The 15,247-nt window shown below is 41.7% G+C and overlaps 1 protein-coding gene across 1 annotated transcript in view; it reads left to right on the forward strand.

Moving 5' to 3' along the window:
- The window catches only part of LOC111960957 (calcium-dependent secretion activator 2), a 237,964-nt gene that overhangs the window by 35,181 nt on the left and 187,536 nt on the right, over positions 1 to 15,247 (forward strand). Inside the window, exon 2 of the mRNA XM_070442960.1 lies at positions 5,004 to 5,117. Within this exon, the coding sequence (XP_070299061.1) occupies positions 5,004 to 5,117 (114 nt within the window). The remainder of the gene's footprint in view (positions 1 to 5,003; positions 5,118 to 15,247) is intronic.

Here is a 15,247-nt window from a genome sequence, read left to right on the forward strand (position 1 = left end):
GTGTTGGCACAGAGTGAAGGTTATGTTTTCCTAGGGCGGATGTATTTTCTGTCTTCCTTGTCTGACACAGACTGGTCTGTCGCTAGAACAGTTCCTTACCACATATTAACACAATGCTTCCTCCTCATTCTTAACATACACTTATCAGTATATTTAATACCATATCTATTCATATCTACCTTTGTCCCCTCTTGAGAAAATGAAGAGAATGTACACTGAGTATACAAAACATTAAGAACACCTGCTCTTTCCATGACAGACTGGCCAGGTGAAAGCTACTGTATGATGCCTTATTGATGTCAGTGTAGATGAAGGGGGGGAGACAGGTTAAAGAAGGATTTTTATGACTTGAGAGAATTGAGACATGGATTGTGTATGCCTGCCATTCAGAGGGTGAATGGGCAAGACAAAAGATGTAAGTTCCTTTTTGAATGGGGTATGGTAGTAGGTACCAGGCGCACTGGCTTGTGTCAAGAAGTGCAACACTGCTGGGTTTTTCAAGCTCAACAGTTTCCCGTGTGTATCAAGAATGGTCCACCACCCAAAGGACATCCAGCCAAGTTGACACAACTGTGGGAAGCATTGGAGTCAACGTGGGCCAGCATCCCTGTGGAACACTTTCAACACCTTGTAGAGCCCTTGACGAATTGAGGCTGTTCTGGTGGCAAAGGGGGGAGGGTAGACTCGGTGTATAGTGATGGAGCAGGAGAGATTGCAGAGAGGGATTGAGTGATAGTGAAATAGAGAGGAGAGGGAGGCATGAAAGCAGAGGTAAAGGGCAGGGGTTGGTAGGGGATTTACAGAATGGATGAGGTGACTGTGAGAGAGAGAAGAAAAAAGGCTTTGTTGAGAGGGTGTAGAAAGGGTGAGAAAATTGTGTGGATAGAAAGATCGATAAATAGCTTTCGTACACTGAAAATGTACAACATACAGAGATGGAGCAAGGCTGTAGGAGACAATGGGAAAGTGTGAGAAATGGAGAAGAGAAATAGAGAGTGAATGAAAGGGATGACTCGCCACAGTGGAAACTGCTTCTGGCGTCCTCTGATGATGTCACAAGTGAGAGCTCCATTAGCTCTCATAATGGCTCTCAGAGGGAGCGTGCAGCCTACTTCATTTGTGGAAAGAAACATCAAAACAGTGGCGTCAAATGCTAAATGGCTAAATGCTGTTTTGAGAGAGGCAGGCCAGATGCAACTTTGTCTTGGTGACATGGAGCTCTGCTAAGAGTGAATAAATGCATGCCCAAGGTGACACAGGGAAAGGTTGTTATATCTGTTGCTAACACATGGTTCTTGCAGGCATGTCCTTTCAGTCTGGCAGCCATGGAAAAACAGGTTGATATAAGAGCTTTAATGCCCAGGAGATTAGCCTCATTCTGCCACACACACACACACACACAACTTAGTATTTTCAGCATGGAAAGGACCACTGGGCAATGCATTAGTGACTGACATTGAGCTGACTGACACACCTGGCTGTGTCTATTGGTGTGCTATCCTGAGGGAATTGCTGGTTGCCAAACAAGCTCTTAGTTGTTCTGAATGATCTGTGGAGTTTGAGGAGAGAGGAGAGGAAGACTTTGTGATTAGAATACATTCACACACACACAAAGACTGACACCTCAGTGCACACCTCCCACCCCACTCTACACACATTCTCAGGTTCAGTGGAGATGAACATTGTACAGTCGTGGGACTGACACAAATATACATTTTTTGAGACTGACACAAATATAAATTTTCACAAAGTTTGCTGCTTCAGTATCTAGATATTTTTGTCACATGTTACTATGGAATACTGAAGTATAATTACAAGCATTTCATAAGTGGCAAAGGCTTTTATTGACAATTACATGAAGTTGATGCTTTTTCAAGACCTCTGCAATCTTTTTCAAGACCTCTGCAATCCGCCCTGGCATGCTGTCAATTAACTTCTGGGCCACATCCTGACTGATGGCAGCCCATTCTTGCATAATCAATGCTTGGAGTTTGTCAGAATTTGTGGGGTTTTGTTTGTCCACCCGCTTCTTGAGGATTGACCACAACTTCACAATGGGATTAAGGTCTGGGGAGTTTCCTGGCCGTGGACCCAAAATATCGATGTTTTGTTCCCCGAGCCTCTTAGTTATCACTTTTGCCTTATGGCAAGGTGCTCCATCATGCTGGAAAAAGCATTGTTCGTCACCAAACTGTTCCTGGATGGTTGGGAGAAGTTGCTCTCAGAGGATGTGTTGGTACCATTCTTTATTCATGGCTGTGTTCTTAGGCAAAATTGTGAGTGAGCCCACTCCCTTGGCTGAGAAGAAACCCCACACATGAATGGTCTCAGGATGCTTTACTGTTGGCATGACACAGGACTGATGGTAGCGCTCACCTTGTCTTCTCCGGACAAGCTTTTTTCCGGATGCCCCAAACAATCGGAAAGGGGATTCATCAGAGAAAATGACTTTACCCCAGTCCTCAGCAGTCTAATCCCTGTACCTTTTGCAGAATATCAGTCTGTCCCTGATGTTTTTCCTGGAGAGAAGTGGCTTCTTTGCTGCACTTCTTGACACCAGGCCATCCTCCAAAAGTCTTCGCCTCACTGTGTGTGCACCCACACCTGCCTGCTGCCATTCCTGAGCAAGCTCTGTACTGGTGGTGCCCCGATCCCGCAGCTGAATCAACTTCAGGAGACGGTCCTGGCGCTTGCTGGACTATCTTGGGTGCCCTGAAGCCTTCTTCACAACAATTGAACCGCTCTCCTTGAAGTTCTTGATGATCCAATAAATGGTTGATTTAGGTGCAATCTTACTGGCAGCAATATCCTTGCCTGTGAAGCCCTTTTTGTGCAACGCAATGATGATGATGGCATGTATTTCCTTGCAGGTAACCATGGTTGGCAGAGGAAGAACAATGATTCCAAGCACCACCCTCCTTTTGAAGCTTCCATTCTGTTATTCGAACTCAATCAGCATGACAGAGTGATCTCCAGCCTTGTCCTCGTCAACACCCACACCTTTGTTAACGAGAGAATCACTGACATGTCAGCTGGTCCTTTTGTGGCAGGGCTGAAATGCAGTGGAAATGTTTTTTGGGGATTCAGTTCATTTGCATGGCAAAGAGGGACTTTGCAATTAATTGCAATTCATCTGATCACTCTTCATAACATTCTGGAGTATATGCAAATTGCTATCATACAAACTGAGGCAGCAGACTGAAAATTAATATTTGTGTCATTCTCAAAACTTTTGGCGACGACTGTACATTCCACTGGAAAATACACTCCCAAACAGGCATTGAATCACCTTTTATAGAAACATTGTTAAACCTTCTCCTAGTCATGTAATCTGGAACACTATTTATCTACCACCTGTGTGTAATGCATTGAATGCATTATGATGAAATATGAGCCTTGCTATGAACGTTCATAACGGATCATGGCTCCTAAACATTATACTGTTATTATGCTTGTTTGTGTAACTCTTCACAGTTAGGCCCTTTTTGACATCAATAACGATTCCCACTGACAAATGTGTCCCGCCCTGAAATGGAGGTGACATCAAGAGAAGATTGATCTCTGTTTTGTGAAATCTGCCTGTTGAGTTTCAGCTCAATTTGTCTGTACCTCTCTTAGAGGCTTTGTCTAGAGAACAGTATCACTTGGATTGACCTGTTCTGACTCTTTTATTTCTCAGTGAAGAGAGGCTGTTTGGTAGAGAGGTACCAATGAAGACAATGTCAGAGCACCTTGCTCCAGGGCTTTGTCACCCCATGTTAGACTCAAGTTGCAGTGCTTTGCGTCAAACTTTTCTAGAGGCCACCTATGGCGAGTACTTTTTCGGGCATGCACACACCCACTCTTTTTCCTCTCTCTCTCACGGACACACACACAAAAACACAACGCTTTACAAAGAGCTAAGAGGCCAGGCGGAAAAACATTGTCTTGATTTTCACATATTACCATCCCCAATAGAAGAGGCTATCACAATCAGGTTGCTAACAAAGTTTCCCCTTTTCATTGCAGTGCTTTCATTTCAGCTGACTCACTTTTGTCAGAGCATTCCTATTGAAAATGAGGAGATAAGACTTGGAGCTAAACCGTTTTTAAAGACTAGGAATAGCAATGACCACTTGTACATCTGCATTCCTCCAGCTTGCTAGTAGCCACACAGTTGAAAGGCTAAACACATAAAGTTGCTTAAGTTGCGGAAAACGAATTTTGGAACAAGGATCCCCACACTGGGGCTGGAGGCGGGAGATAAGTTGCTGTCCACATTGTCAGTAAGAAACATCAATATTTATGTTTTTGTAGCTTGCAGTCACAGTGCTACTGTCAATGGGAAGAAGACAGACTGCCTCTGCCCTCATACATATGCAATGGCAGAGAAAGAGAAAGCTGCTATTTTATTATTTTTGGTTATGAAACGACATGTTGGCAAAAAGCATTGCCTTAGGACACCAATAGTAATCATTAGAGAATCTCTGAACAAGAATGGTAAGGACTGATGGCGCTTTTGAAATGGTTGCCTCAGTGTTTTGGGGGTTCTATTCTGGCAATGGTTTCTTCTGGGAAATAGTTTATTCCACTTATTGCCATGATATAGCGAAGTAGATGCATCATTCCATCAACACTCTGTCACATTGGTTGTCAAGCACCCAAAGCCTCTACCATGACTAAAAGGGAAACTGCAGAAAATACACAATAATTAAATTCCATTCAAAAGCATTTCAAGCACTTGAAGTCTTTTGTCACCGAGTAGTACTACTCCACAAATGGGTTGAATGTGCCAAACAGAAAATAAAGGAAGACACTGACAAGGATTTATTTATTTATTATTTTCCTTTCTGAATGAACGCATGCTCCTATTGTGCTTTCTTGAAGTCTCAACCAAATGGCCTACATGAGGGTGTTATAATAGCTAGTAATGACAGCTTGTCAGTTTATAACAACACTGTCTCTCTCTCTCTCTCTCTCTCTCTCTCTCTCTCTCTCTCTCTCTCTCTCTCTCTCTCTCTCAGCTGAATAAGCAGCAGCTGCAGGTGGTAAAGGATCATTTCCAGGCCTTCCTGAACGGGGACACACAGATGGTGGCGGATGAGGCCTTCTGCAACGCCGTGCGCAGCTACTATGAGGCAAGAGCTCACCCACCTCACCCTTGCCCCTAAAATGACTAGCTTCCATTGTGGCATGCTCTACTGCCTGGAGCCCAGCGAGGGTTGCAATTCTCCAAAATACCACACTTGTTTGCCAAGCAGTTGTTCATTTTAGCTGTACTGTCTAGCAGCTGTTCTTTAGAAGAAGGGCCTTTTTCAATTTCGCACGACTCACCCGTTCAACTTGTCAAAGAAAACTACAGGTGTCAGTGGTGCAATCTCGATAAACAAGACTTTTTCTCTCCCACTTAATCTCAGTTATGTGGCCACCCTCACTCCCACACAGTCTGCCTGGAGATGGAGAGGGTGAGAGGTCATTTCACTCATATGGGCAGTTTTGTAATTAACGTTATTGCAAGTGTCCGGTGAAAAGATTAGAAATCGATCAACTGAGGCTAACAGTTTATGCGTGGGGGGATTCTGAAGAGGATGGTGCTCTCAAACACCTTTGGGCCCTCTTTCTCAATGTCTATCACTTTTTCATTTCCTTTTTTGTCTACTACTATATCTTTCCATCACTCTCCTGAATTGTATTTTTTTGTCCTTTTCTTTCCTCTTTTTTCCCCCTCTTTTGTATACTGTATTTGGGAGATTCCTCACGAAACTAGAACAACAAAAGACCTTGATTTTGGGGATTTTCACAAAATGTAATCGATAGAATGGTTATTTGGAGGAAGGATTGTTGACATACAGTGCCTTCAGAAAATATTCATACCTCTTGACTTATTCCACATTTTGTTGTTACATCCTGAATTTGTCTCACCCATCTACACACAATACTCCATAATGATAAAAGTGGAAACATGTTTTTTTGGGGGGGGAAATGTATTAAAAATGAAAAACAGAAATATCTAATTGATATAGGTATTCAGACACCTGAGTACATGCATGTTAGAATCACCGTGACTGGGAGTCCCATAGGGCGGCACACAATTGGCCCAGCGTCGTCCGGGTTAGGGGAGGGTTTGGCTGGGGGGGGCTTAACTTGGCTCATTGCTCTCTAGCGACTCCTTGTGGTGGGCCAGGCGCCTGCAGGCTGACTCCGGTCGTCAGTTGAACGGTGTTTCCTCCGACACATTGGTGCGGCTGGCTTCCGGATTAAGGAGCGCGGTTTGGCGGGTCGTGTTTCAGGAAACGCATGACTCAACCTTCGCCTCGAGCCCGTTGGGGATGAGGCAAGATTGTAATTGGATATCACAAAATTGGGGGGCAAATCTTTATTCCTGAACCTATATAGGCTTGCCATAACAAAGGGGTTAAATACTTATTGACTCAACACATTTCAGCTTTTAATTTTGTCAAAATATAATTCCACTTTGACATTATGGGGTATTGTGTGTAGGCCAATGTCACAAAATCTCAATTTAATCCATTTTAAATTCAGGGTGTAATACAACAAAAAGTCGAGGGGTGTGAATACTTTCTGAAGTCACTGTATATTTGACATTTGTATTTTAAAGCATAATTGAGAAATAAATAATTGAAGTTGGAATATTTGTGACATTTTTGCCACGTTAGGGGAGGCTGTTTCATCTTGCTTTGTAGGTGCTACAAATAAATAATTGGTGTCATATGAAGCTTTACCGCTTGCTCTGTAATATGTAACGTGCTCTATCATAATTAGTCATAAGTCGCGCTAGCTAATAATTATTATGAAGCAGGTCACATATGAGTAGGATCCGTTTATTTTCTGGCCAAATGAATATTTCCTATTAAATGACAAGATAAAAAATAAAAAAAAGCAAGTAAAGGGTTGTTCCTCGTTTATTTGAATCTGAAATCAAACAACACATAAACCGTTTCCTTTTTTGTTTTCAGTGTCTAAAGGAAATGTTGTGTTTTCGATAATCAGTTCTGGTTCAATTAATATTCGGATTAATGTTTTTGATCTGCATATGAAATCGAATAAACCGATAAATGTCATTTATAGATTTTTGAGTTTCTCATTCCAGTTATTGACAATCACTGTAGTCGGTCATGTGATCAGTTCAAATTGGCCTAGGTCAGTGAGACAGCCACTTCCACAACTTTTACAAATTACAACCTTATGCACTTTAACCTGTAGCCTACATGCATCTTGTTGCATTTTGCACACATCCATCCTATTCTGTCCCTTACATGTAATGTCAATTGATTGGCTATGCTGCAAAATTAATCTAATCACTGTGAGTCAAAGATGGACAATGTTGCGTTTTTTTTGTTGACAAGTGGACCACAGATCAAATGAATGCACTGAGCTGATCGATAACCTTAGAAGAAAATTCCAATCCAACATACCACTGTATGTGAAGTATAATGAAGTTGTTCAAGACTACAAAAGTCAGGACATTGTGGAAATGGTGGATAACGAAGAGACAGAGAATCCTAATTACTACCATCCACATCACGTAGTCATGAAATAAAAAAGACCGACCTCTAACTCTGAAATAGTATTCAGTGCGTAATCACACGCTCACAGGAGTAAGTCACTGAATAATAGATGTTTTACATGCCCTAATCTGAACACCCATCTGCTAAGTGTATTGCTAAAATTCATAGAACACAAGGTAGCATTTACAGAAGATATCACTAATGCCTTTAAAGAATGGTCCACCATCCAAAGGACATCCATCCAACTTGACACAACTGTGGGTTGCTTTCGACATCTTGTAGAGTCAATGCTCTGAAGAATTGAGGCTGTTCTGAGGGCAAAAGGGGGTGCAACTCAACATTTAGGAAGGTGTGCCTAATGTTTTGTACACAACTGGTGTACTGTATATACACGGAGTATACCAAACATTAGGAATACCTTCCTAATATTGAGTTGCACCCTCTCCCCGTTTGCCTTCAGAACCTCATCAATTCGTTGGGGCATGGACTCTATAAAGTGTCAAAAGCATTCCACGTGGAAGCTGGCCCTGTGATAAATCAATTGTAGTTTTTTCTTATTTTTCCAACATCAACTGAATCTCTAGGCAAATGATCCAGCATCGGCTGCCACACTTTAGTATAAATGTTTTCATTTCCATTCATCCTAGCGTTGTCTTTCCTTAGGCAAAACCATAAAAATCTCCTGATACCAGTGTGTAGTCATTGATTTCTGTTAATGAAAACGTTTGAGATGTGCTTATATTTCTCTGGTTAGAAGAATGTTTAAAACCAAGCCAAAGTCAAATAACGCATGATGAGAATGGCCAGAGTTCTGAAAGTTTTAGGACTGACCTGGAGAATGTAAAATTCCGACTTTGTATTTGAGCCGTGCAACCTGATGGCGTTCATACAGTACAGAAAGATTACTAAAAGAGTTTTGTTGCAGCACGGATCTTCGATCCAATTGGATTCCTATCGCCATTCACAAATGTCAGATTCCAACAGATGTGGCAACGGGGCATCCAGTGGGGCGAACAGCTGCCCGGGAATCTGTCTGAACAATGGCGGCAGTGGTGTGAGAAGTTGCCAGTTTGAGTGAACTCACCATGACAAGACATTACGATGCAGCATTGGAGAACAAGTGTACTTCAAATGTGACCAAAGAGTTATGTTTTCAGCGATGCAAGTGAAAGCGCATTCTGTGTATCTGCATTCCTGCACATCATTCCAGGCACAGATGAAGATGGTGAGTGCGCAGTGACTCTGATTGCATCCAAGACCAGAGTAGCTCCACTGAAGAAAGTCACCTTACTCAGACGAGAGTTATTAGATGCCTTGATAGGAGCAAGGCTTGGTAACTATATAGCCACTCATCTGAAGATGGAGAAAACGCAAATGCATACAACTAAACAGTGGAAACCCTTTGTAGAAAACAGAGTCAAAGAAATACAGAGCTTGACTGAACCCTTGAAGTGGAGACATTGCTGTGGAAAAGAAAACCCGGCGGATGCAGGCACTAGAGGGCCAATCAACTGAAAGAGTGCACAGGGCCACAGTGGCTAGAGTGCAGAGAGAAGATTGAACCCGAAGATGATGAAAAATCTAATGACAATGAATGTGAACGCAAGGTTGAAGACAAGCAAATCACAGTTCAAACAAATGTAACTGATTAACAGCGTATTTAGAAAAGTAGTGTAGTTTGAGCAGAGTTCCACACGTGACTGCATGGGTGCATCAAGAAAGGGGAAAATGAGTATTATCCACAGGAGAAATCGCAGAGGCAGAGCGATACTGAATAAAGGTAACCCAGAACCAAGCTTTTTCTGGCGAAAAGAAACCGTTAAGAACGAGATGGGAGGTGGATCAACGTTACAAAATCAGAGCACTAAACCCATTCCTAGATCAGCATGGATTAGGAGGTGGACATCAAATGACCACTTGGAGTTATGACCAAAAGCATACATTGATACTCCCTGCTAAGGGTGTGCTGACCTGGCCATACTTGTATTCTTATCCGTAGATTGATAGTTGATAGTCGGATTGGATCAGATGATACACTTGATCGGAAAACATGGAAGTGTTTTAATATGCCTACGGTAAGTAGGCTAGATGTTGTCAAAATACTGCACATTTATAGACAAAAAAAGAGGGGTGTGTATCTGTGTCCTGAACTTGCAGCGGGCAGACAAGTTTGCTGTCACTTAGTCCGAATGAGCATCAGTGGGTCAAATTTATTCCCTACCCTCGCCCCGCTTGTTAGATGCAATGCACATTGATAGCTTTTAGGAAACGTCCTCACATTTTGATTTATCATAGTAGCAGGCTTACATGAGCCAGCAGCAATCTAAATGATCCGATCGAAACATGCAAGGAGAAGTGATCGGGTGAATGAAGCAAAGCGAGTGGATGGAGAAATACAGCTTCACTCTATCCAATCAGAGCAGCAGAATCAATGTACAGCCCGCATTTCTCTTTACAGACAGGCAAACTAGCCAGTAGAGTTATTTAGACCATGTAGTACCTCACACTTGATTGAAGGATGTGCACTGGCACCTGAATTTTTTTTTTCTTCCCGATCATGGATAATCTTCAAAAAATTCTCGGATCATAATCGTATCTGGACAATTGTCCATATCCGTTACGATACTCATTTTGTCCGACTACTCGGCATACCTCTACTCACTGTTAACTACAAACTCTCAGAATTGCAAGGTAAACAATGCCATGATCAAGTGATGCATTCAGGCTTCCAAGATACATTGACACAAGTGCGAGAGAAAGTATAGATTGTAAAAGGAAGACAACTAACGTAATGAGTGGTGAACAATATGGTGCCGGAGGGGATGGCTGCTGTTTTACAGGCTCTTAACCAATTGTGCTATTTTGTGTTTTTTTCATGTTTGTAACTTATTTTGTACATAATATTTCTACCACCGTCTCTTATGACCGAAAAGAGCTTCTGGATATCAGAACAGCGATTACTCACCTCAAACTGGACAAAGATTTGTCTTTAAAGAGTCGAGCTCAAAGGATTTACTCCTGCTCCCAGACCAGCCCCAAATCCCTGTCATTTGCATGAAAAGGACACGCCGACACAAGGGGTGCAGATGTGGGTGCCTTGTGAGAATTCATCTATGAGTGAGTAACCCGCCTCTACCATCCGTCCTATTGGCGAATGTGCAATCATTGGAGAATAAACTGGATGAGCTCCGTTCGAGACTATCCTGTCAACGGGACATTAAAAACTGTAATATCTTATGTCTCCCCAAGTCGTGGCTGAAAGACGACATGGATAATATACAGTTGGCTGGGTTTTCCGTACATCATCAAGACAGAACAGCTACCTCCAGTAAGACGAGGGATGGTGATCTATCTACAGTGCATTCGGAAAGTATTCAGACCCCTTGACTTTTTCCGCTTTTATGTTACAGCCTTATTCTAAAATGAATTAAATAAAATCCTAATCAATCTACACGCAATACCCCATAATGACAAAGCAAAATGTTTTTTGGAAATTTTTGCACAATTATCATTATTTAAAAAAACTGATACCTTACTGAAATTGAGTGCAGGTGCATCCTGTTTCCATTGATTATCCTTGATGTTTTTACAACTTGAATGGAGTCCACCTGTGGTAAATTCAATTGATTAAATATGATTTGGAAAGGCACACACCTGTCTATATAAGGTCCCACTGTTAGTGCATGTCAGAGCAAAAACCAAGCCATGAGATCGAAGGAATTATCTGTAGAGTTCCGAGACAGGATTGTGTCAAGGCACAGATCTGGGGAAAGGTAGCAAAATTTCTTCAGCATTGAAGCATTCTTAAATGGAAGAAGTTTGGAAACACCAAGACACTTCCTAGAGCTGGCTGGCCAAACTGAGCAATTGGGGGAGAAGGGCCTTGGTCAGGGAGGTAACCAAGAACCTGAGTTCCTTTGTGGAGATGTGAGAACCTTCCAGAAGGACAACCATCTCTGCAGCACTCCATCAATTAGGCCTTAATGGTAGAGTGGCCAGACGGAAGCTACTCCTCAGTAAAAGACACATGAAAGCCTACTTGGAGTTTGCCAAAAGACACCTCAAGACTCAAGATTCTCTGGTCTGATGAAACCAAGATGGAACTCTTTGGCCTGAATGCCAAGCGTCACGTCTGGAGGAAACCTGGTACCATCCCTACGGTGAAGCATGGTGGTGGCAGCATCATGCTGTGGGCATGTTTTTCAGCGGCTGGGACTGGGAGACTAATCAGAATCAAAGGAAAGAAGAACGGAGTAAAGTACAAAGAGATGCTTGATGAAAACCTGCTCCTCAGGACTTCAGACTGGGGTGAAGGTTCATCTTCTAACAGGACATCAACCCTAATCACACAGCTAAGACAATGCAGGAATGGCTTCGGGATAAGTCTCTGAATGTCCTTGAGTGGCCCAGCCAGAGACCGGACTTCAACCAGATCGAACATCTCTGGAGAGTCCTGAAAATAGCTGTGCAGCGGCTCTCCCCATCCAACCTGACAGAGCTTGAAAGGATCTGCAGAGAAGAGTGGGAGAAACTACCCAAATATAGGTGTGTCAAGCTTGTAGCGTCATACCCAAGAAGACTCTAGGCTGTAATTGCTACCAAAGGTGCTTCAACAAAGTACTGAGTAAAGAGTCTGAATACTCATGTAAATTTGATATTTCAGTTTTGTATTTTTTATAAATTTGCTAAAATGTCTAAAAACCTGTTTTTGCTTTGTCATTATCTGGTATTGTGTATAGATTGATGAGGGGGGGGAACGATTTAATACATTTTAGAAAAAGGCTGTAATGTAACAATGTGAAAAAAGTCAAGAGATCTGAATACTTTCCGAATGCACTGTATTTGTCAATAACAGCTGGTGCGCAGAGTCTCAAGGTTTTGCTTGCCTGAAGTAGAGTACCTCATGATAAGCTGTAGACCACACTATTTATCGAGAGTTTATCTATATTTTTCATAGCTTTCTGTTACGCATACAAGAGCTAGCACTACACACATGTACATTGTAATATTGTTGTATGGTGGTATTATACATTTTGTATTGTAGATATGTAGTGGTGTATTAATGTTATATAATGTACTGTTTTATTTATTTTTATATGTAATGGAAGTGCCTTAATGTGTTTGGACCTCAGGAAGAGTAGCTGCTGTCTTGGCAACAGCTAATGGGGATCCCCTAATAAATATAAATACAAATACCCACAAAACACCAGTCTCAACGTCAACAGTGAAGAGGCGACTCCGGGATGCTGGCCTTCTAGGCAGAGTTGCAAAGAAAAAGCCAAATCTCAGACTGGCCAATAAAAAGAAAAGTTTAAGATGGGCAAAAGAACAGATACTGGACAGAGGAACTCTGCCTAGAAGGCCAGCATCCTGGAGTCGCCTCTTCACTGTTGACGTTGAGACTGGTGTTTTGCGGATACTTTTCAATGAAGCTGCCAGTTGAGGTCTTGTGAGGTGTCTGTTTCTCAAACTAGACACTAATGTACTTGTCCTCTTGCCCAGTTGTGCACCGGGGCCTCGCACTCCTATTTCTATTCTGGTTAGTGCCAGTTTGCTCAGTTCTGTGAAGGGAGGAGTACACAGCGTTGTACGAGATATTCAGTTTCTTGGCAACTTCTCGCATGGAATAGCCTTCATTTCTCAGAGCAAGAATAGACTGAGGAGTTTCAGAAGAAAGGTCTTTGTTTCTGGCCATTTTGAGCTTGTAATTGAATCCACAAATGCTGATGCTCCAGATACTCAACTAGTCTAAAGAAGGCCAGTTTTATTGCTTCTTTAATCAAGATAACAGTTTTCAGCTGTGCTAACATAATTGCAAAAGGTTGTTCTAATAATCAATTTGCCTTTTTAAAATGATTAACTTGGATTAGCTAACACAACTTGCCATTGGAGCACAGGAGTGATGGTTGCTGATAAGGGGCCTCTGTACGCCTATGTAGATATTCCATTAAAAAATCTGCTGTTTTCAGCTACAATAGTCATTTACAACATTAACAGTGTCTACACTATTTCTGATCAATTTGATGTTATTTTAATGGACAAATAATGTGCTTTTCTTTCAAAAACAAGGACATTTTTAAGTGACTCCAAACTTTTGAATGGTAGTGTATATTTTTAATATGAATGAATGTAAGAAAATTGTTATGGAAATCAAAATACTACTCGTATTACAGAGCAAGCGTACAACGTAATCTGACACCAATTTTGTTGCACCTACAGAAGAAACATAATGGACTCTTAAAAATTTGCCTAGTATATCCAAATTGTTACATTTTCCAACTTATTTCTCAATTATGCTTTAAGATACAAATGTAAAATATATGTAAACTATCCTTCTATATTGAACAAAAACATAAATGCAACATGCAACAATTTCAACGATTCAACGAGTTACAGTTCATGTAAGGAAATCAGTCAATTTAAATAAATTCATTAGGCACTAATCTATGGATTTCACATGACTGGGCAGGGGCACAGCCATGGGTGGGCCTGGGAGGGCATAGGTCAACCCACTTGGGAGCCAGGCCCAGCCAATCAGAATGAGTTTTTCCCTACAAAAGGGGTTTATTACAGACAGAAATACTCCTCAGTTTCATCAGCTGTCCGGGTGGCTGGTCTCAGACGATCCCTTAGCTAAAGATGCCGTAAGCGGAGGTCCTGGGCTGGCGTGGTTACACGTGGTTTGCGGTTGTGAGTCCGGATGGACGTACTACTAAATTCTCTAAAATAACTTTGGATGCGGCTTATGGTAGAGAAATTAACATTCAATTCGCTGGCAAAAACTGGTGGACATTCCTGCAGTCAGAATGCCAATTGTACATTCCCTCAAAACTTGAGACATCTATGGCATTGTGTGACCAAACTGCAAATTTTAGAGTGGCCTTTTATTGTCCCAAACACAAGGTGCACCTGTGTAAGGATCATGCTATTTTATAAACTTTTTGTTATGCCTCACCTGTCAAGTGGATGGATTATCTCTTGGCAGAAGAAATGCTCACTAACAGGGATGTAAACAAATGTGTGCACAACATTTGAAATAAATAATATTTTTGTGCTTATGGAAAATTTCAGGGATGTTTTATTTCAGCTCATGAAACATGTGACCAACACTTTACATGTTGTGTTTATGTTTTTATCCAGTATATTAAAACCCCAAAATCATGGTCTTTTTTGTTGTAGTTTCGTGACGAATCACCCATTTTACTCCTTTTACCTCAACTAACCTTTACCCCCACACATTGACTCGATACTGGTACGCCCTTTATATAGCCTCTTTATTGTTATTTTGTGTTACTTTTTATTTTTTACTTTATTTAGTAAATATTTTCTTAACTCTATTTCTTGAACTGCATTGTTTTTTAGGGGCTTGTAAGTAAGCATTTCACGATAAGGTCTACACCTGTTGTGTTCGACGCATGTGACAAATACATTTGTATTTGATTTGTCTATCTTTTTCTCCCTGCCCGTCCCTCTTGCAGTCTCCATCCTTTCTTTACACCTTCCATTCCTCATCCCTCTCTCTGTCTTTCCATGTCTCCCTCTCTCTCTCATTTCTTCGTCTGAAGTGAGTTGTGCCTGTCATACGTTATGAGATGCCCGCTTTTCTGATAAGATCTACGTCTCAGCCTCTTTAATTGCAGTAGATGGGAGAGAAACCCATTGAAGTATATGCCTCAGTCTTTGCATGGCTCACTATGTGATGTGTCATAGCAAGAATGGATCAAAGTTGACCCGTTATT

Source organism: Salvelinus sp. IW2-2015, linkage group LG4q.1:29 (genome assembly GCF_002910315.2).
Source record: "Salvelinus sp. IW2-2015 linkage group LG4q.1:29, ASM291031v2, whole genome shotgun sequence".
Classification (NCBI taxonomy): domain Eukaryota; kingdom Metazoa; phylum Chordata; class Actinopteri; order Salmoniformes; family Salmonidae; genus Salvelinus; species Salvelinus sp. IW2-2015.